The sequence below is a fragment of the Heloderma suspectum genome, chromosome 11 (genome assembly GCF_057233095.1).
Source record: "Heloderma suspectum isolate Gila_16-S chromosome 11, 16-S_ref, whole genome shotgun sequence".
NCBI lineage: Eukaryota > Metazoa > Chordata > Lepidosauria > Squamata > Helodermatidae > Heloderma > Heloderma suspectum.
Genome location: NC_139468.1, coordinates 11,758,678 through 11,781,264, shown reverse-complemented (window position 1 = coordinate 11,781,264; position 22,587 = coordinate 11,758,678). Strand labels below are relative to the sequence as shown.

At 41.3% G+C, this 22,587-nt stretch overlaps 1 protein-coding gene across 8 annotated transcripts in view; it reads left to right on the top strand.

Moving 5' to 3' along the window:
- Nucleotides 1–22,587, top strand: part of TMEM266 (transmembrane protein 266) — a 113,543-nt gene that overhangs the window by 39,270 nt on the left and 51,686 nt on the right. For 4 of the 8 annotated variants that reach the window (XM_084816814.1, XM_084816815.1, XM_084816813.1 and 1 more), the window contains one exon: nucleotides 3,388–3,576. The exons of the other annotated variants lie outside the window; for them this stretch is intronic. In XM_084816814.1, coding sequence (XP_084672940.1) covers nucleotides 3,388–3,576 — 189 coding nt within the window. The remainder of the gene's footprint in view (nucleotides 1–3,387; nucleotides 3,577–22,587) is intronic. 8 annotated transcript variants of the gene reach the window in all.

Sequence of the window (22,587 nt, the reverse complement as noted above, 5' to 3'; positions counted from 1 at the left end):
CAGTATTGTCTGCTCTAACTGGCAGCAGCTCTTCGTGGTCCAGGCAAAGGACTTTCCCAATGCATGCTAATGGATCCTTTTCACTAGAGATTCTGGGGATTGAGCTCAGGATCTTTTGCATACAACACAAGGGCTATACTGCTGAACTGTGGTTCCTCCCTATTGAAGTGTAGTTCAAATAGGCATGTCAGAGGAAGAGGGCATAATAATGATGCAACTCTGAAATGTGATTTTATTATTTATAATCTTTTCCACATTTCCAGTTTTATAAGTGCCCCAAAGTGGGGTGCAAATTATACCAGATTTTTTCTCTGCACCTGTCATTGGGCACTTGTAAAACTGGAAATGTGTTTTGAAGGATAGATGGTGACCAGGTTCACACAATTGTCAGTGTGGATAACAAGCCATGTTGGCTTGTTAATCACACTGAATGTGCTGGTTGCATTCCAACCCGATTGGCTTAATTACCCTTGCAGGTACCTCGTGTTGTCCAAGCCTGGAGATGGTGGGTTGCTGCTGTGGTTAACAAACCACCCAGAGCCTATGGGCTGTTTTAGGATTAAACATGGCAGCAACCCACCCCTGCCAGGTTTGGACGACATGGTAAGCTGTGTTGGTGAGGGTAATTAAGCAATCTGGGCCAGCACATGCAGCGTGGTTAACGAGCTACCACGTGGCCACCAGAAACCGCTAGCTAGTATTCAGTAGAATACAGAGAGACAGTGAAAAATAGGCATCCTATTAGCCTCCTAGCGTCATCATCAGACACAACATTCGTATATGAGCACACACAGAACTAGGTAATAAGGCCAGGAGGACTTTGTGTCTCCTTAGGGATGCATACTGCTACTACTTGATTTGGATCTTCTAAGAATTAAGGTCTATTTATTTATTATCCCATATTTCCACCACAAATGGTGCTCAAGGCAGCTAACAATAATAAAATATAGATGAAAAACCAAGTCTTAATTATAACATAAAATCACATCCATTAAAACAATTAAAAACAAAACAATATAAGAAATCGATTGCAGCTAACCAATTAAATCCCTTTTCATCAACAGACCTGATAATATGCCATAGGCCTGCCTAAATAAAAAACACATCTTTGTTTGCTAGCACTAGAATGACAAGGAAGGGGAGCCTCTCTCAACAGTGACTTCCAGAGCCTGGGAGAGGCCACTGAGAAGGCAAGGTAGTGTAATTAAGTTTGTGCAGATTGTAAGACAGCAAATTGATGGCCTTATTTACCATAAGCAAAGCATTTACTTACTATATAGATACTGCACCATAGAAACTCTAGACTCCCAGCATCACTTACTCCTCCAATCAAATATGAATTGGAGCTACCTTATTCTATTCTAAAACTAAATTACACTGAGATAATAAAACATTGGGAGTCAGAGAATGTGTGTTAGGTATGTGTTATTATATTTGTATCCCAACTTTCTGCTGTGCTTGACTCCCAAAGCAAGTTATGACCTAAATCTATACGAAGCTATACCAGGTTAGAATGTAATTAAGGAAATGTTGGTGTGCTTTGGGCAGTCTTGGCCCATGGCATTTGGTGATGCAGTCCAAGTGCCAGGGTCTTCCCTTTAGAAAGGGAGGGCAGAAGAGGAGCCACAGATGGACCCAAGGACTTGTGGATGATGAAGATGCCTTTTCACAGAAGCAGCCCTTTGAGTGATCTTTAGAGACTCTTCTCTAACTGCCAACTGGATTTTGATAAACACCACCAGAAAGTTCTCAAACTGTCTGTTTGGTATGGAATAATCTTCAAGTAGGCACAGTGGAAGTTCCATTTATTTTGAGCCATCTCAACCTTACCGAGTCTAAACACTATATAACATGTAATTCTTAGCTGGGATGCAGGTGATTTGTTAAAAAAAAATCTAGCATCTTTAGCTGTGTTGCTTCAAAACACTCCCAGTTGTATATCAGTCACATGTAGAATTTCTGACGTGTTCTTCTCATGTAAGGCAAGCACTGTTCCTTTTTCCCTTGTAATTAGAAACACAGAGGATGTTTTAAAAATCTGTACTCTGGTTGGTTCTTCCATTTTTCAATTCGTCATGTTTGCTCTTACCAGATGCTTTGTTTTGGGCAAAGGTTCTTGCATAATTTTGGCCCCTTGTGTAGAATGTGAGCTATTAATATTATCCAGATGATTATCCAGGTCACTTAAATCACTAGAGGAGTCAGTGCAATGTCTGCAGCCAAATCATAAAGGAAAAGTTGGATGCAAAGCATTTTTGGTACTGCTTCCATAAGTAAGCAGATCTACCTTTCCAGTCACGATATCATTTTGGAGAACATCTGGACAGAACAGCACAATAATTATTCAAAATGTTAACTAGCTGTCCCGTGTTACTGTTGCCAAACTAGGTGTGATATGGGAGATATGTGATTGGATCTAATGTCTCTCCTTTTGCGTTGCTTTAACAGCAGCCCCGCAGAAGAGTAGCTGTTTTCCCGGCACTGTTTCTCCAGTTTTAAATCACATATCCCTGAAGCTGCTATTAGCTGCAAAGGGAAAGAAAATGGGTACAGTCTCCCTCTTCTCTTCCCGCACCCCTCATGGCTAATAGTAGCTTCAGTGTATGTGTTAATTATATCAAGGAACAGATTAACCCTCCTCCCTGAACCCTGCAGCTCCAATCTAATGGCTGCTTTTAAGCAAAGAAAAAGACACTGGGTGATCCCATCATTCGTTTTCCATATTGCATCTATATAGATAAAGCTACATCCCAGCATGAGTCAAATTAGAAGAAAGACTTTTGCTTGCATTAATCAGGAATCCCTGCCATCCCTTCTGGGGCTTATGCAAATTTTTCTCTTTGCTTATTCATCCATTTTGTTGATTATGAAAGAATCAAGAACCAGCAATAGTGCATTGGCATGCTGGGTATGTATAACAGTTGTGAGGATATGTGATGACTGCCAGAGTGATTCCTATGACTAGATCAGCATGCAAGTGGGTTGTTCAAATAGGATCTGTAACCCTGCTTACTCCATGATGGCCCCAAGAACCACAATAATCTGGAATCTTGCTGCACCTCTGAGTTGCAAACTGGCTATAAAGACCAATTTGCATACCACATTCCCTTCTGTATATCGTCACAGGGATATTTTCAAGCAGAGACTTCAGCCTCATATCTTAGATAAATTTTGCCCTCCTGTGTATGTGGTGCTCTCTTTGACAGTTGTGACAAACATTGTATACATATAGGTAGGTAGATAACCCTGTATATATATTTTTTTCTCTCTACAAGATTACAAATTACACCTCCATAATGTATTGATTTTTTAAATTAAATTTGAATGTTGCTGCTTGCCGATTCTTGCTGATCATGTATTTTTGTTTCTCGTTGTTGACTTTGTTAGGCCTCCTATAGAAGGCGGAGTTTCAGAAGTTGAAATAATTTCACAACAAGTAGAAGAAGAGACCAAAAGCATAGCACCTGTACAGCTTGTTAATTTTGCTTATCGGGATTTCCCACTAGCTGCACTAGATCTGTCTGTAGCAGGTTCCCAGCTCTTATCAAATTTGGATGAGGAGTACCAAAGAGAAGGGTGAGTGCAAAACGACTTACTTATTGAAAACCTTTCTATCCCGCCTTTTCAATAAGATAAAGGTGGCTTGCAGCCCAGTACTTAAAAAAACAATAAGACCACCTAATACATAAATCTCCACTAGAAAAACAGTTGTTAAAGTCAGCACCTCTGTTTTTCCTGAAGTTCTTCAAACTTACTGATGTTAAGTTCGGTGACTTCTGATGTCACTTCTCCTTAGTTGGTTTCTAGGCTTCACAGTTTATTAATTTCTGGCTCCCAAGTGAGCCTGTCCCTCAGGAAGCTTCTAAAAACTGTTTTAAGTGTTCTGTTCTGATCTTCTTCCCACCTTGAATGTATAGAACAAACATTATATAGGATTTTTTATGGTAATAAAAATCAGTGCTGGGAGTCCAAGGGCACTGAAGGGAATGTGATTCCCACAGTCAGTCGAAAGCAGGTGGCTGTGTTGAATCATAAGCACAGGTAGCCATTCAAGGAGAAGGCATAGATCACTGGCTTATGCATTTATTTATAAAATATTTCTACCACACTTTAATAAAAATTCCAGGGTAATTTACAGTAGGTTATAACACAGTAAAATGCTAATAAAACAGTTGACAACATTAAAGAGCAGTGCAAAAAACACAGTCGATTTTTTAAAAAATATACTGAAGATTAAAAATCTGGGAAAATAAAAAGGTCTTTGTCTGGTGCCATTACTGTAGTCTCTCTGGGAAGACTATTCCACAATGCTTTTCATGCAGGAGCTACTAGATGCAATGTCTGGCATCTTCAGTTAAAGGATCTCAAGTAACAGGGCAGGGACTGACCTCTGCTTGTGACTGTTTTCAGTAGTGGGCTAGAAAGACAAATGCTGTGACTTAGTATAAGGCAACAGAATTTCACAGGAGCAGTGAAACACCTTTATTATGCCCATCCAATATTTGTATGCATTTTGCAACATACAGCTTTGTGAACTGTAGAGCTAATAAAGACATCCTTTACTGTCCTGCGACTTTTTACCTTCACCATGTACCCTTCCATATCCCATCCACATATCTGTGGGACTTCCGATATTAAGAGTGGTATATTTAGTCAGGCTCATTTTTCACTTCCAGCACTTTGGCACACTACTGTAAGCTGCATTTAGGACCTTCCTTCTCCTGAGAATGTCTGCACTAGTCTGTTCATGTGTGTGCCCAATCTTTGTCCTGTTTTGAGGATTGATTCCAGTCTGCATCACTCACTAACGCAGTAGTAGGATTGCTTGGCAAGATCCAAGCAACTAGTTTGAAAGTTGGACCCATGTCTATCTGGAGAAGCTGAGGCCGATGTCAGCTGGGCTTGTAGATGACTCTCACAGGAAGACAAAGTAACCTGTGATGGTTGATCCTCTGCACAAGAATCTGCCTCTTGGCAATGATACTCCAGACAGTTACTGTTATGTTTCCAGGATTCCCTTGTTGGATAAGATTATGGAATAGGTGTTGACTTGCAGCTCCAAGCTCAGCTGTCTTTATGTGGAAAACCAACTGAGGTATGGTACTCAGCCTTTGCTTGTGGTGTATTGATGATAAAAGTGTGAACACTGATGGGCAATCTTCAGGCTTCCAGGATCTACTTGTGTGTGTGTGTTTTAAAGTAGAAATCCAAAGTTTACCTGCTGGAGTCAGCTGTAAAATATCAACCTAGAGGAATATACTTAGAGGAATAACATTTAGAATTAAGGAACAGGTTGCCTCTGAGCACATGCTGTGACCAGGATTTGTTTTCAGTATCAGAATGTCTGTTTCATTAAAAAAAAAAAAAAACACATGGATTTTTCTCAAACTTTCTTTGTTTTGGCAGTCTAATTTGAGGGGAGGGAGCCTTTTTGTTGTTGCTGAAATAACTCAAAATTGAAAACCCTTGCTTGATTTACTGCAAATCACCTGGAGATCTCCCAGTATATCTGGATCCACCTTCTGCCCACCTCTACTATGCGCTATTGATATTATTAAGCCATATTGTCCTATCTTCTGTTCAGTGTTCACATGAATTTGATACTCATCTCACCTTCAGGAAGAGGGGCTTGGTATTAGTTGTCTGTGTTTAATCTAAGACTAGTTTGCTGATTCTTTGACAGTTTAATGATACATTTTAATTCCTTATTTCAATCAAGAAGGGGGGTTGGAGAAAGCCTTTGTTTCCCGACCCCCTCCATTTTTGTGCAAATATTATGTCCTGAAATGATGGGGAATAAAATACTGTTAGGCTGTGTATGTTTGGAGGGTTGTAGTATGACTTAGATGAAGGAGTAGAGGGGATGCTCATCAGATTTGCAGATGACATCAAACTGGATGGGGTAGCTGATATCTTGGAAGACAGAAACAGGATTCAAGATAATCTTGACAAGATGGAGAGCTGGGCCACAATTAATTTCAGCAGAGGTAGATATAAAGTTCTGCATTTGAGTAGGAAGGATCCATTGCACAAATACAGGATGAGTGGCTTTTGACAGCAATACATGTGAAAAGGATCTAGGCATTTTAGTAGACTACAAGATAAACATGAGCCAGTGGTGCAGTGTAGCAGCTAAAAAGGCTAATGGTATTTGAGGTTGTATCAACACAGTTATAGTGTCTAGATCACGATAACAAATGGTACTGCTCTTGTCTGCATTGGTCATACCTCACCAGTAGTACTGTTTCCATTTCTGGGTGCTACAGTTTGAGAAGGGTATCAACAAACTGGAACATTTCCAGAGAAGGGCGACAAAGATGGCGATGGGCCTGGACACTAAGATCTTTGAGGAAAGGTTGAAGTAGATGGGTATGTTTAGCCTGGAGAAGAGACTATTAAGAGGCAATATGATAGCATCTTCAGATATTTGAAGGGCTGTCACATAGATGATGGAGCAAATTGGTTTTCTCTTGCCCTAGAGGGTAGGTTTGAAACCAGTGAGTTCAAGATACAAGAAAAAGGATTTTGTCTAAACATTAGGAAGAATTTCCTGACAGTGAGAGCTGTTTGAAAGTGCAACAGATTCATCTTGGAAGGTGGTGGACAGTCCTTCATTAGGTGGCCATCCATCCTCTGTTTATAAAAGAATCCTCTCTCAGGGATGCTATAGCACTGGATTTCCTGCATCAGCAGGGGATTAGTCTGATGATCTTTGGGGTCCCTTCCAACTCTATGATTCTGTGATCAAATTCATTGAACACTCAGTTTTATTGGGAAGGCTGCTTCTTTACTGAGTAAACACATACAAAAATCAGACTTAATGTCAGAAACCAGTCAACTGAAATGTTTTATTTTCCTGCGTAAGCAAAACCCCGCCACAAAAAATATGTGTGTGTGTGTTTTTTAAGACCTGGAAGCCATGAGAAATGTGGTTTTGTGTGTCTTTTTAAAGCTGCTTGAACATTTTCTAGCAGTTATAAAATTGGCATAAAGTAACTACGGGTTGGATCTAAAGTTGTCTTCTACTAATGGAAGGGTACACCAGTGTGGTGTAGTGGCTAGAGTGTTGGACTGGGAGTTAGGAGATCCGGGTTCTAGTCCCCACTTGGCCATGGAAGCTCACTGGGTGACTTTGGGCCTGTCACAGACTCTCACCCCAATGTACTTCACAGGGTTGTTGTTCTGAGAGTAAAATGGAGAGGAGGAGGATTGTGTACGCTGCCTTGGGTTCCTTCAGAGGAAAAAAGGCAGGATATAAATGAAATAAATAAATGAATGAGTTTAAAATGCAAAATAGCACATCCTCGGAGTATTTCTTTATTTTCCATTTTTTAGAATCAGGGTTAGCAAACAGGGTTTGTTTTTGTTTCGTTTCTTTTGCTGTAACATTCAGGAATGCAGAAGCAGTTGTAAAATATAGAATGTTGGTGTGCAGAGGTGTGGGGGAGAAGAGAAATATTAGCTGTGTGCTTCACAGCTGAAGAAATACATCTAACTGAAGAAATATACCCCCGCTCCAAGACCATTAAGTCCAGGGTTTAAAATGATCTGAATCATGTATAGGTCCTAGTTATGTTTCACGTCTGTCTTGGAATGTTGCTGGATGAAATGTGCATAGGAAGGAAAGAGACTGTGCTGGATTTCATAATATTTGGTTGCTGTCTTATTATGGATATATTGTATATTATTGATGATTGTAAGCTGCTTTGAGGGTCACTGAGTGGCAGAAAAGCAGCATATAAATGCCAATAATCATAATAAAATAATAATATGGTCAACCCTCTGAAAATAAATTATGTAGCCCATTGGCCACATTCAGATGTTACATTCCCAATCCTCCAGACTATGGCAGCAAAGTGATAATTCAAGAAGAGGGACAGAATTATCTAAATTCTGCCTAAGTGTTGCTTTGTCACAAGCTCAAGTCTGTTGTGTTACTGAAATGACCATGCTTTACTTTGGAAGCCAAAGCTCTTTGAAAGCCATTGCCATAATTGTATTTTGGCTCTGATTTTTCTTGACACAGAAGGCAACAGTGAAACTGCAGTTCATATTTACTTTAAAAGTACATTGGCTGCCTTTCCAAGAAATACTTGGCCAGCATGATTTACAATAAATATATGAAACCAGTAAAGTAAAACATTGTAAAAGTAGACGAAGAACAATTCATAATCAAGCCAGTTCATAATCAACAGTATAGCGTCCAGTTTAATATGTGAAATTAAAAATAATAAAACCACTGCTATTTTCCTAATGGTTGGTTAGAGAGCCTTTTAGAATTGCTTTGTTTGAAAAATATTTCTTTGTCCAACCAGGGTTAAAAGCTTTTCAAAAGTGCTTTGCACATTCACTACCAGAGTCCTATTTTAAAAACAACAGTGGCAACAACAAAGTTCCTGTTTATCTTCATCACTTTTTAAAATAAATGGGATTTAGATTCCTACATTGTGAGTCAGTAAGAAATATGTTTAGATCAGTATTCTTGTGTTCTTACTGGCACTGCATTACTTCTTCCTTGCCATATTTTTAATAGTGTTGGTATAGAGAGGGAGTGGGGTCACTTGTGTGATGTATTTAATCCTAGGTTTAGAACAAGAGTAGTCCTAGAAAGCTTGCTCGTCTTAACTGTGGGCTGCATCTTGCAATCACGTCCTCTCCTCCATGTAGTGACATCAGAAGTCACTATTTGGAAGATCGTCTTGTGAACAGGTCCAGCTCCTCACCACATGCCTTGAAAACCCAGTTTTAAGGTTAATTGATTCATGGTCGATGAGACAACCTAGTATGTGTTTGCAGTGCTGCCATGTATGAAGATTTTGGTATGAGGCTTTCCCACTGCCTTGACATCATAGGGAAGGCCCTTATAGTCAACATCATGTCATGAGTGAAGATCTGTATATTACTCTAGGATGACTTTTAGCACTCACAAACAAGGCTAGACCAACAAATTTCACCTTGGAGATCAATTTAGGTAACAGCCACCACTCTTCTCCTTTTTTTTTAAACTCTAGGTAGGGGAGAGTTTAGAGTAAGCATAGACATTCTGTGAAAAACTAAGGCCAACTTTTTGTATTTCGTATTTAACTGAAGTTGCTTTCCTTCACACTGTATTAACTTCTTCTTGGTCACAGGGCAGGTGAGTAGGCAGGAAAGGGTTAATCCATCCTCTGGTTGAAGGCAGGGCCAGCAAATATGATGCCCCTTCTGAGGAGGAGTCTTCTCCCATATTCAGTTTTTCTGGTTCTGCCTTCAAGAAGAGCTGGTGTTTTTTCCTTTTTCTTACAGAATATTTTGCTCTCCCCTCTTCCCTATGCTCCTTGTTAGCTGGGAAAAGGGTAACCGTGTTTGTTTTTGCTGGGACCCAGACGCAGCAGACTTGCTGCTGCAGAGGTTGAGGGAGGCCTCCTTGCTCACTCATTCCTCAGACATTCTGATCGATGACATTTAACTTAATGGATGGAATGACTCTGCTAGAGCCAACATCCCACCCACCTCCCTCCATCAGAAGGGCAGGAAAGGATTGGAGCACCTCAATCAACACTCAAGGTTTCTGCCTCTTCGCTTCATCTCTCTCGGCACCTGTCTGGCCCTCAGCCTGGGAAAGGGAGAATATTTAGGTGCTATGGCTTTTGGAATAGAGCCAAAACACAATTATGTCAATGGTTTTCAAACAGTTTTGGCTTCCAGTGTAAATTGTGATGATTTAAGTAACACAACAGACTAGAGCTTCCCTCAGCACAATTCTTTGATAACCCTCTGATAGGAAAAGTGATGCTGTCTTTCAAGGGAATCTTCCATCAAAGACACCACTGCCAATTCCTTTTGGCCTGAGCTTGAACTCAATCCTTGAACTCAAGCCCCCGCCCCCTTGGAAATTCCTTCAGGCTCCAAATACTTGCAAGAGGGGATCAACAAGCTGGCTTGGGCAGCTTAAATTTTACGGTGGACTGATCTCTGGATTGCTTTTGGTTTCAGCAAGGACTATAGCATCTGGAATTGTGTTTGCAGAAACTTGTGGCTAAATCTCTGGAATGTAGACCAGCAATCCAATGCCAGCCTATCCACCCTTACTTTCCCTGAGACAAAGCTTTTTGGTGTGTCTCTCTTATTCCTAACACCAAGGAAAGGAAGAGGGCTCTGCCTGTTGCTTCCAAGGAGAAGGTTTGAACCCCTTGGTAAACAGGGATTGGTAATCCCTGTTGGAATTTTGCTACACATAGAGACTCCAGACCTTCTAAATTTTCATTGGCCAGGATTGTGCAATTCCAGTAAGTCCCTCCCCATGTCCAGGTTCCCCCCAAAAGCACCAAGGATCCCTGGACACCAGCTGTCTTCTCTCTGTAGAGGCCATCAAGTCAGTTCTGCAATCAGAAAGGTTGTCTGGTGGGGTCTCCATGTTCTTCATGGTACCCAAGAAGAACAAGTTTTGGAGAACAATTCTGGTCAATCTCAGAATGTTTATACCTGGAAAACTTCATTGCCTCTTTAAAGTTGACTGAGGTTTACTTTACATAGCCTGCCTATACCCAAACACTGGCCTTTCTGGAGATTTGTCCTATGGGAAATGCCAATATCAAGATCGGGTCCTCCTTTTCTTGCTTTCATATTCCCTCATAGTGTTTACAAAAATAATGGAAACTCTGATTGCTCATCTTCACATCTTGGGAGTTTAAATGTACCCCTGTTTAGGTGACCTATGTTGTCAAATTGGAATGCTGATGTTGTCCAAGAGGGTACAAGACACCTCTCTCACCACATCATGCTCAGAGAGCCATAACTTGGAAGTAAATTGAGAGAAGATCTCTCTTCATCCTGTTCTCAGACATCTGAGAGCCATCTTAGACTTGGGGTGCTTCCAGAGAAGGCTTTCCTTGTGCAATCACCTTGCTCATTCCTGGAATTTTGTAGGGATCCAGATGATGTCCTCTTCAGTTTGTATCCCTTCTGTGTTTTCCCACTGTTTCTTTTGTCTTTTTTTCTTAGCGCAGAAAATCCATGAAGGAGAGGAAGACAGAATAGCTGCACAGTGTCTTGGTAGCTGCCTTAAGCACCTTTTTTTTTTATGAAAAGGCAATGTATAAATTAAATAAGTAAGAGCCATCCATCAGGAATCATCCCTGGTGAGGAGTTGGAGATTCCTCTGAGATCAACAGATAGACAAGATCTATAGGGCTCTTCAGTCACTCAAAGCAGGGTCTGGCGTGTACCAGGCCCACCTGCAGAGCACAGTGTTTTCATGAGTAGACTCTAACCTGAGGACGATTCCATTCATACCCCTGAAGTGGGGGGTTTTTGCCTTAGAATCAACAACATGACTTGCATTTGAAGCTCCCAAAGAAAGTTCTAGCACCACTCCTCTGGTGGCAATTCCTGCCATCAGATTGGGGGTGTGCCATTGAGAGAACTCTTGTACACAGAAGCCACAATGGATGCGAGACTGTCCTGGTGATGCCCTATTGCCAGGGCACTGTTGCCCCAGGACAGTGGTCCTTTAAGCAAGGTCTTGCCAAACCAGTTGGTTGGAAGTGAGAACTGCCAGATTTGCCTTGCAGCGTCTTGGCCTACAGTCTTGATCTCTAACATGTGTTGGTCTGAACAGATAACATGACTATCAGTTGTTGAGAGGGTGCTAGGATGAGCAGACTTCATGCAGAACTCTGCTGTTTTCTGGGCAGAAGACAACCTTTTGTCACTCTCTGTACAGTATATTCAAGGCACCCTCAAGGCACCATTCTTTTCTAACCTATATTCCCCACCTTCCTGGCTGAACTGCAAAGTACTCAAGTTGTAAACCACTCTGGAACCAATTTTTGGAGAAGGGCAGTGAAGAAATGTATTAATTAAATAAATGAAAGAGAGAGAATGGCCGCTCACTTGTGGGGTGCCACAGGGTTCCATCCTCTCCCCGATGCTATTTAACATCTATGTGAAGCCGCTGAGGGCTATCAGGAGGTTTGGGGTGCGGTATCATCAATATGTGGATGACACGCAGCTCTACCTCTCGTTCAAATCCTCACCAAGGTTGGCCGTAGAATCCCTGTCCAAATGTCTGGAGACAGTGAGTGGCTGGATGGGGAGGAATAAGCTGAAGCTGAACCCTGACAAGACTGAGGTACTTTTGGTAGGAGACAAGAGGAGGCTGAGGGATGGTGACCTGGTGTTGAATGGGGTATGGCTACCCTTGAAAGATGAGGTCTGCAGCCTGGGGGTCATTTTAGACTCCCAGCTGTCCATGGAGGCTCAGGTGTCAGCTGTGAGCCGGACAGCGCTGTATCAACTCCATCTGATACGGCGGCTGCGCCCCTACCTTCCCGACCATCTGCTCCCATCGGTAGTACATGCCCTGTTCTCCTCTCATTTACTACTGTAATGCTCTCTACGTGGGGTTACCCTTGAAGACAGTTCGGAAGCTGCAGCTGGTACAGAACGCAGCGGCTCGCCTGATTAAAGGCAGCCGCCGGCGAGATCACATCACTCCAGTGCTGAAGGAGTTGCACTGGTTACCAGTTGTTTTCCAGGCCAAATTCAAGGTGTTGGTTTTGACCTTTAAAACCCTATATGGTTCCGGCCCAGCCTATCTTAAGGAGCACCTCCAGCAGCACCAGACAGGCCGCTTAACAAGATCAGCCTCGGATGGCCTTCTCTCTGTCCCATCAGCCAGGACAGCTAGACTGGTGGGGACGAGGGAGAGGGCCTTCTCTGTGGTGGCCCCCACTCTGTGGAACTCCCTCTCCAGGGAACTCTGCCATGCCCCCTCTTTAATGAGCTTCCGCCGTGCATTAAAAACATGGTTGTTCAGGCAGGCATTTGGAGTGGGTTAGGGTATTTTAGAAAATGATTTTACTGTAGAATTTTATTGTTTTAAACTGTTTTATTATATACTTTGTACATCGCCCGGGGTGGCTGGGTGACCAGCCAGATGGGCAATTCATAAATTTAATTAATAAATAAATAAAGAGAATGGGCTTCGCACCATTCATCTGGGCTTACCAAATGTTGATCTCTTCATGACCATGATGATGAAGATGATGTAGTCTGCTGCTTCTCCAGGTTCTAGGAACAGAGAACACAGATGTTAGATTCCCTTTTTGATACAGTGGTTGCCAGGATTATATACCTTTCCCCTCCCCGCTTCTCAGGAGTATACTAGACAAGACATAGACCTTCTTGGTAGAAGTCATTGTGGTGGCCCTCTTCTAGTCCAGTAGACCAGGATTCTCAGACTTAATGGAACTTGAGTCTCTGGACCCTTGGACCCTCCTGATCTCACTGGGTCTTCTCTCTCAGGGCCCAGTCCTACATCTGATCCAGCTTGTTCCTGCTTTTGTACCTAGACATTGTACAGTAACAACTGTTAAACTGAGGGGATTGCAGGGAAAGTAATGCCATTCTGGCCTCCTGAAGCTTTTTCACTTCCAAGACTTGCAGTATGACATGGAAAATCATCCACAGGAGAAGAAGTGTCCAGTTCATTTCTGCCTCTGTTCTGGGCATCTTAACCTTTCTTCAAGATGGTCTGGCCAAGAGTTTGGCACCCAGTACTCCTAAAAGCCAAGATGCTACCCTTGATCGCACTTTGGGTAGATAAACCAAAACATTCTTGTCCTGTCATCTCTGTCTTGACTAGGTGTGAGGCCCTGGAGAAGTGGACTGTAACATAGTGCTCACGGTCTGTTATGAATCACGTCAAGACTTTGGATAGCGAGGTGCTGGTTGGAATATTCTCCCATAAGGAGCTGTTGTCCCAGCAAAAGACTGCAGTCAACTGAGGCCTAAAGAAGGCTGGCAGAGCCTGGTTTTTCAGTGCTTCCACCCCTGCTGGATGCTGATTGTGGTTCTTAAAGGGCCACTGACTGTTTCTGCAATCCCATGCTCCTGTGTGGCTGAGGGACTGGAGAAGCTGTAGGGAAGACTTCCCCAGGATTGGAAGGTATAGAAGGGGTTGCTCAGGGGGGCCCTTGAGGTGGGGTGTTGTGATCTGTCTGAATTCAAGTCCTCCTCAGGGTAAGTCCCCCACTTCCAAGGCTCAAGTGGAGCCTTGGAAGTGGGGATATGACAATCTCACCCTCACATCAAACATTTTATTAAGAGTAAATCCTTTATCTGTACTGCATCTGTCCACTGGTTCGCTACTTAGCCCTAAAAGCTCTAACAGACCCTCTTTCTGAACCTCTAAGGACTATGTCTTCTTGAGAGCTTATCTGGGAAATGGTGTTCTGTGTCATGCTTATTTCCTCCAGGAAGGTGGGGAATGTAGGTTAGAAAAGAACAGTTTCTTTTCAAGAAGACAGGGTTATGTTCTTCACCAATCCATACTTTGTAGCCAGGGTTAATTTGGCCTTCCATAAGAGTCAGAAGTTTGCCTTGCCAATCATTGCCTGAATCCAGTTCAGCCCAAACAGAAACTTGGCATAACTTAGCCATTAGTTTCTTTATATTTACATGTGTAAATCAAAGGAATATAGACACTCAGCTTGTCTGTATCCTCAACCCATGTTTTGAAGGTCAAAATCACCATGTCTGCTATCAGTAGATGGGTCCCTTCCCTTGCTTCTAGGTCCTTTCCCTTGCCTCTTGGTCACATGGTTCATTCTCCTCCCCCTAGGATGACTGCACAGTGCGTCAAGGGAGCTGCTGTTTCCTCAGCCTTAAGCACTAATGCTCAACTGGAAGACACATTTAGGGTAGCCACCTAGTGCAACCCTTCTACCCTTTGTTACACAGTATCAGATCAGGTACCTTTGCTTCGACAGACATCTTCTTAGCCAAGAGGCTTCAGCAGGACATTTAAATATGCAGTTCTTTTCCTCTCCCCCGGGATGTTGGTACCGTTTTGGGACATCCCTTTCCTGCCTGCTCTTCTGTCCTGTGACTGAGAATGGAAAGTTAGCCTGAAAGTTAAGTTTCATTCTGATATACTGGCAGAAGAGCAGGCAGACCTAACCATCCATACTAATGGTGGAAGAACAGGTTGCGGGTAAAAAGCAATATTGCATTTTGCACGGTTTTGTTGATTAGCCCTTTTTGGACTTAAACGTTACATATTATACACTAGGTCTATGAGTTGTTCTGTCAGTCAGTGTGTTAATGTTTTTCCCCTATGCCTGAAGTCATGTCCTGAGCATGAGAGGACCCTCCTCCTCAGAATGAACATCAAACGTGCTGGGCCTGCTTTCAACCAGAGTATAGGTTAATCTTTTCCTGCTTGTTCTCCTGCCTGTATACCAGAATGGAACTTAAAGAACATAAGAAGAGCCATGTTGGAGCAGACCAAAGGTTCATCTAGTCCAGCTTTCTGTTCACACAGTGGCCAACCAGCTGCTTGGGGTGGGGGAGGTTGAAGTGGCCAACTTCACAGTAAGTCCAATTTTCTATTCTGAACTATATCAGGATTAAATGTTTCAAGCAGTTATAATACTTCTTGATGACAAATGCTTTGAACTGTGAAAGCAAATAAAGAAATTGTTAAACAAGAATAATGTTTGTTCAAAAAAAGAACAACACATTCAGACATATAAAAAAGAAATAATAATACAGAACATTTATTTAGCATTTAGTGCTCTGCATACATTATCCTGATGTAATACTTAAAAGAACCCTGTAAAGTAGGTCAGTATCATATTGCAAATGGGGTGGGGGGAAGAAGCTGAGAAAGTGGTTTGCTGTAAGGGCACCTAGTGAGTTTATGGCATAGACAAGATTAATTGTGGGAGCTTCTTAAGGGGCTTAACCTATATGGTACAGCAGCTTGTAACTAATACTGTGACTTTGCTTTAGGTGTAAAACACAATTGTCAGGGCAAACTAATAGAGTAATAGATACCTTAGCTTCATGTAGTCTATCTAGAGCAAAGCTTTTCCCCCCTGTCTGAGCTGGCATAATGCAGTTGAAATAAATATTTCAGATTAGAGCACAAAGCTGAGTTTCAGAAAAGCAATACACTGTCTCTTTGGGTGGTACAAAATTAGAAGTGCTTAATAATTAAATATTGTTGCCACCTATCCTTTTAAGGAAATACATTCTTTGATGTGTTATGCAAGTTATTTTGAAACTTTCCTTCTGTATTTCCCAGTGTTCACTAAAGCCTTACCACCATCTTGGCACTATCTTCTATTATTATTATTGTTGTTGTTGTTATTATTATTACGACGACGACAACAACAACGACGTTCAATAGGGCCGACTCTACCATTAGGCAAGGAAAGGCAGCCTAATGGTAAGGCCAGCCCTGAGGCAGACATTCAGGGAACTGTTTAAGGGACAGGATGTTTTCTATTACTACATTTTTATTATTATTGTTACCACTATGTCAGGGAATGCTGGGTTTTCTGCCTCAGGCACCAAAAGGACTTGGGTCATCTGATTTTCAGAAGTATGTTGAAAGCATTATTATGAGCCAAATCCAGCAGAGGGAAAGCTGGGTGGTTGGGACATTAACACAGGGCTTTGATATGACCAGCTAATGATGTTTAAAGGGCTCCAGCTGCCCTTACTTCCACGTTTGCTATAGACAACATGGCTGAAAATTGCCTTTATTTGCTTTTACTTTTTGTTTAACATACACTAACGCCTTAGTGATGAGGATTTACTTTGTAAGGAAATGTAACATGTAGTGTGAATGGGAATGGAGGCAGCTTGAAAGATCTTCTTTCCAGCCCTCATGATTGGTTGTAACCCATTTTACCTGGCTGTGGATTTGAGGCTGAGCTGATGCAGGCAACCCTTCTTATGCCCACGAAGTGCAATATTGTACTCTGGCATTCTTTGTTTATCAAGAACAATGAATACACCTGTTTTCATATTCACAATGACTGTGACCTGGTCTACACATGCAGCACAATGAAGTGGTAGAAACCTGAGATGGTAGACTATTTCACTGAAAGCTACAGAGGATGATGAGGTGCAATTTTTGAATGATCCCCTATATAAAAAATGTGAAGAAAAAAAGCTAGCACAATTAATTTTTTTCCTCTTCTCTTCCCCAGGGTGGGGAGAGAACCATGTATTCTTCCATGAGTTCCTTGGAGGAAGAACAGGATAAAAAAATTAAATAATAAATTCCATTCTGCTATCTTGGGATTCTGCCACTTCATTATGATCTTATTCTGCTGCTTGTATAGGCCAGGCCTAACACAGACTGAAATCGCTAATTCACCCATAAGTACAAGCTGAAAGTTGGATGGAAAATCTGCACTGACTATGATACAGCAAAGTAGTTAGCAAGTGTTGAGGAACAGCCAATGCACCTTAATTGAGTAGTGAGTGAGACCTGCAAAAAAAATGTTCCAGATGCTCTTGTTCAGGATTCCTTCTAGTCCATTGTCCAGGATTTTCCACTCCATTCTCCATTTCCCCCAACGGTCAGTCAGCGTTCCATTCCCACTGATCATGATCATCTTCATTGAACTGTTTTGGATTCCCACCCAACCCTTTAGGGTTTTCCCTCCCTAAAACTTTTTTGTACATATGCAAGCCTTGGGGTTCCCCCAGCTTTTCTGATACCTCCTTCTTGTGAGTGGAGGGTGCCATTTTGGCTTCATAAGGATCCACACTTGGAGAATGAGTTCACTATTAGTGTGGATGAAATAATGATGCGCTCTTAAAATTCTCAGGTTCATCCATGTCCTCCTGTAACTACCAACTTCTAGGTTGCTTAATCTTAGGGTGCTTCCAGATGGAGGGTGCCTAGCATTACCAATCAAAAGATATTGTGCAGCTATTCCATCTTTTCCTTTTTAACAAATTTTTTGTGGAAAGAAAAAAAATGGAAGAAGTGGTGGGAAAACATGGGAGGGTTTCATGTGGAAGACAACGTCATCTGGAAACACGCCCCCACCCAAATTCCATGAATGAAGCAGGGTGATTGCAAAATAAAATGTTCATGTGGAAGCACCCCATGCCTCCTAAAAATCCTTTTTTATTTTGTTACCTAAGAATTGATTTGTGTTCGTCCATGCTTTGAATGACCTAGTTCTTTTCTATTTTGTGTTCTGCAAATCACACTGAGCAAAATCATGTATCTGTTAATGTGCCATAATGCTGTATATTGGAGGAGAAACTCTCCCCCCCCCTTTTTTTTTTCCCAAGTCAAGGGAGAGAAAATAGTGACATCTGTTAGCAGCTTGAGTTGAAGTGTTTGTAGTGGCTCATTACCAAAGAAATATGGTAATCTTTTCCCACTCTTGCTCAATGTTGAGCATTCGTTTAAACGGTCGTGTCAGCTGGTAACAGATTGTCTCTGTACAAAGACAAACGTTGAAAGTTGCGCTTTTCTTTCCCCTTAAATTGGCATTCCTGACCTTTCTATCTCAGTATATTTATTTAAAAGATGTCATTTATTTTTTACACAATATCATGCACCAAACTTTTGCAATAGGACTCTCACACTTCACCCCCTTTTTATTATAGCAGTCTCATCTCCAGGGTGTATGTCTGGTGCCTCGTGTTACAAGTGGAAGGATTATACCCACCCTGATATAGCGGACATAGTGTTGGACTTTGACCAGGTAGTCCTAGATTCAGATCTTCACCAGATTACAAAGCTCAGACTAAGCCCAACCCACCTCACAGGGTGGTTGTGTGAGGATAAAAAGGTGTGGGGAGAACCATGTATGACTACCTGAGCTCCTTGGAGGAGAAGCAGGGTAAAATTATTAATAATACAGCTTGGCTCCCCTGTTAACCTATGCAGTGTGAAAGGGCTGTTTCATATGGTTGACACATGTCATGGGATTGCTTTAAACCACATTATCTAGCAGCTCTCACCATGAGATGACCTGTTGCTGTGCAGTGTTTCCCCAAACACTTCTGATGGCTTCTACTTCACATTCAGCAAAAGGTATATGGTGGGCATTTGTGGTCTTGTGAATAAAGATGTGAAGGCCTGGAGGAAACCTGGAAAAATTTGAGGGGAAATCATGTCTGTCTGTCCATCCATCCCCCTGTTTTTTTCCAAGGATGTTTTTGTTTTTTTCTGAAAAATTGAACAGTTTTGGATTATGAAATATGTTCTTTTAGAATGATAAATAAAATACTTAAGACAAGGTGTTTATATATTGTTACCCAGCCTTTACTCCTCCAAATGATTTCTAAAAACTATGTAATAAGACATTTATAGAAAGATCAGAAATGTAAAATGTCTGGAAATAATGAGGCCATGGAAAGCAGTGTTTTTAATTCTCTCTGTAAGATGCCTAGCATAGTTATTTCTTCCATTCCTTATTAAAATTATTGATCTAATTTATCTTTTACTGATAGACATTTAGGGATTCTCCAAGTCATGCTCAGTTCCCCAACGTGTGAGTAGAGTCACCATATCATAATATGGAAGAAAATGTGGATTCTTAAAGACCTTAGGTTTTGTTCTGTAGAGTCCTATATTTCTGGGATTGTTCTGGTTAGATGCTGTAGCAGTCAGTTAATGTAGCTCTAATCTAAAACCCACATGTGAAAGAAACTCTGTAGGTTATCCCACTAGTGCCACCAGATGCAACGGAACAGCATGTGGGTTATTCCACATGTCTGTCTTTTCTTTAAATTAACTTTGATGAATGGATCCATAGAACTCACTGCCACAGTTTTTAATAAAGATCTTAATTAGACCTTGCCACTAAGTAATGCTGCCTCAGCTATAAAATCTTTTAACTGCTACCACTAGAATAAATCCTCTCTACCTAAAAGAAACTCAGTAACCCAGTTCTTATAGAGTAGACGTGTGATTGACACTACCACGAGAAACAACCTTTCAAAATGAACCAAAAAGAAGATGTTCATTAACAGACATTATTTACAATAGTGAATAAAATGTCACTCTTCAAATAGTAGGTTGACTTTGCTTAGAAGTTCTTAAATTAAATATGGTTGCTTACCATTCCTAAGTGGAGTGTTTTCTAGCTAAATAAAATCTCAGTAACTTTTCCTTCAGATCAAATTTCCCTAAGCTCCACTCCACAAACAGGAACAGGGTTAGGAATTTTCCTAAACTTCCTTACAAACAGGAACAGATGTTGTACACCAATCTTCCTCGGCTTCCAGTTCTACCTGTTTCTTCTGGCTTTTAGGATGATTCAGATGTTTCAGGGACTTCTTGCTGAAGTTTCCTCTGGTCACACATAAAATAGGAACCTAACATATATTATGTATAACTTGCTTTGCTCACAAAATTATCATGTTTGTTATATTACATTTAGAAGTATAGTTTATGCGTATAATAATTGTAAATTTATTGAGTTTACTTTTAAAACTTTGAAATGTTAATGAAAATTTTATGAGCAAAGTTATACATAATATAATTTATGTCCCTAAAGTAGCCTTGCCCCACTTGGTGCCCTCCAGATGTTTTGGACTACAACGCCCAGCATTCTTGATAATTGGCCATGCTTCCTGGACTGAAGTCCAAAATATCTTGAAGGCACCAAGTTAGGGAAGGCTGTCCCAGCAAAATGACTTTGGATCTGTAAAGAGTGCTAAAAACATAAGTTTTGCATATTTTTCTGTTTTCCCCCAAATTTCCATTTTTTTCCATCACCTCACACCCCAATTTTTTTTCATGGCTTTAAAATTACCAGAAGTGTTACATCTCTAGTTTTGAATGGAGAAAATCCCCCTTTCCCGTGTCATGAGCCACTTCATATAAACAACTTATGCTGTGGCAGAGCCACCTTGTATGGTGCAATTTTAATGTTTGTTTATTTGTTTGTTTATTTATTTATTTCTATACTGCCCAGTAGCCGAAGCTCTCTGGCTATTGTTTCTTCTGTGTACCACCCAGAGCATGCAGCTTAGTCCTTTCAGATGAATCACCGTTTTGTGTGTCCTTGTACACACCATTGGCAAACAAGAAATGATTTTTAAAAGGCTAACATCTTAGTTCTCTGCTGAAAATACTTGGTCACTTCATGAACATACTCTCTGAAATTTCTGGAATTTGGCAAGTTTAACCCCTTGACCTCATTTAGAGCTAGTGTTGCCATGTGGACAACTTAAACTAGCCTGTCTAGTTGTGGGATATTTGTCTTGTTTTGGTTTTGATTCTTTGAGGGAAAGAGAGGGGCCAGCCAGGCTGTTTTCTGGTGGTCTGTTTTTAACCTCAGATCTGGTGCTAACCAATGGGCAATATTAAAAGTTTGTTTAAGTTAACACTCCTTTGCTGATGAAAAATGGCTTGATCCTTTTTCCTATGAGAGGTACAGACCTGTTCAGAATCCATTAGCCATTATTGTAAATTGTATAGGGCAGCCTTTCCCAACCAGGCACCCTCCAGATGTGTTGAACTACAACTCCCAGCATCCCTCATCCAGCAAGGAGGGTACCAGGTTGGGAAAGGCTGGTATAGGGAATGTCTTTATAATATGTACCTCCCCATTTATAAAGATAAGTTGGGGAAGCTTTACTCCCCATTCTTTTTCTTTACTATGATAAAAAGAGGGTCTTCTACCCATCCTTGGAACTTCCTCTACCAAAGGAAATCCCAGTTGACCACTTCTTTCTACAGCTGTCTTTGCCAGCTGGAACTCTTTTTGTTCTTGAAAGTGTTTGTTCTTTAATGGTGACTGTTGGCTCTCTCATGGATCTGTGCTTCTCTGCTGTTTTTACTGTTAATATTAACTGCTTTGAGAAGATACAGTTTTTTTGAATATGTTATAATATCACTTCAGGTACTTTTGGTGAGTGGCAAATAGACGTTCTGTAAGGGAGCAATCCTATGGCCACTAGTCAGTGGCTAGACGGTCATAGGATATGTGGATTTCTAGGAGCCTGCACTCTGAGGTTGGTTCCCAGAGAACCGACCTTCCCCCCCGCTTCAAGCGTGGAGCAGCCAAAATGGGGTGTTCCGGGGCAGGGAAAGCGGAAATGCTGGTATGACACATCTTATGTGTCGTCTGGCAGCCTCCTCCCCCACTGTCTATCCAGAAATGCAAGGCAGGAGAAGTGTGGGGGGAACAATCCCCTCCATGCTTCTCCTGCCCGGCATTGGATAGGCAGTCACCTCCGAGTTCGGAGGTGGCCGCCTATCCCCATAGGATTGCGCCCTAAATAAATAATAAAAATGTGGGGTTTTCTAGTCAATGCTGACTCAAATCATTTCTCTTTTTGTGTTGGCATTACAATTCCATGGCAATTCCATTACTGCTCTCAACTTCTTTCGCAAAACAAGTCCTGGTCAGATTGAAATAAAAATCCTATATTGTATAATTTCTATAAATATATGCATCTCTGCCCTCTGCTGTCCATTCTGGGGATTTTTCTAGGAAAAGACAAAGAGTTAGAAAGGCAGAGCAGTTCCTGAAAATGAGAGTAAAAGAGGAGAAAGACAAACCAAGAATGAAGTACTAGAAGGATTGTTTGCAGAACCAAGCAACTACTTTGTTAAAATGTAAACAACTAATCAGGCAGAAGGGAATTTAGAAAATGCAAACAGTAATATTGCTTTAATTACAAATATATTGCACATCTACAATGGCATTAGAACCAACAAACATGGCCACAGATTGCTCCATGATGAAGTTATTTCTGCTTATGTTTTAAATTCTTGTTCTATTGTAATGCTTTTATTGCAAACTTATCTAATGAATCCTTACTATCCAG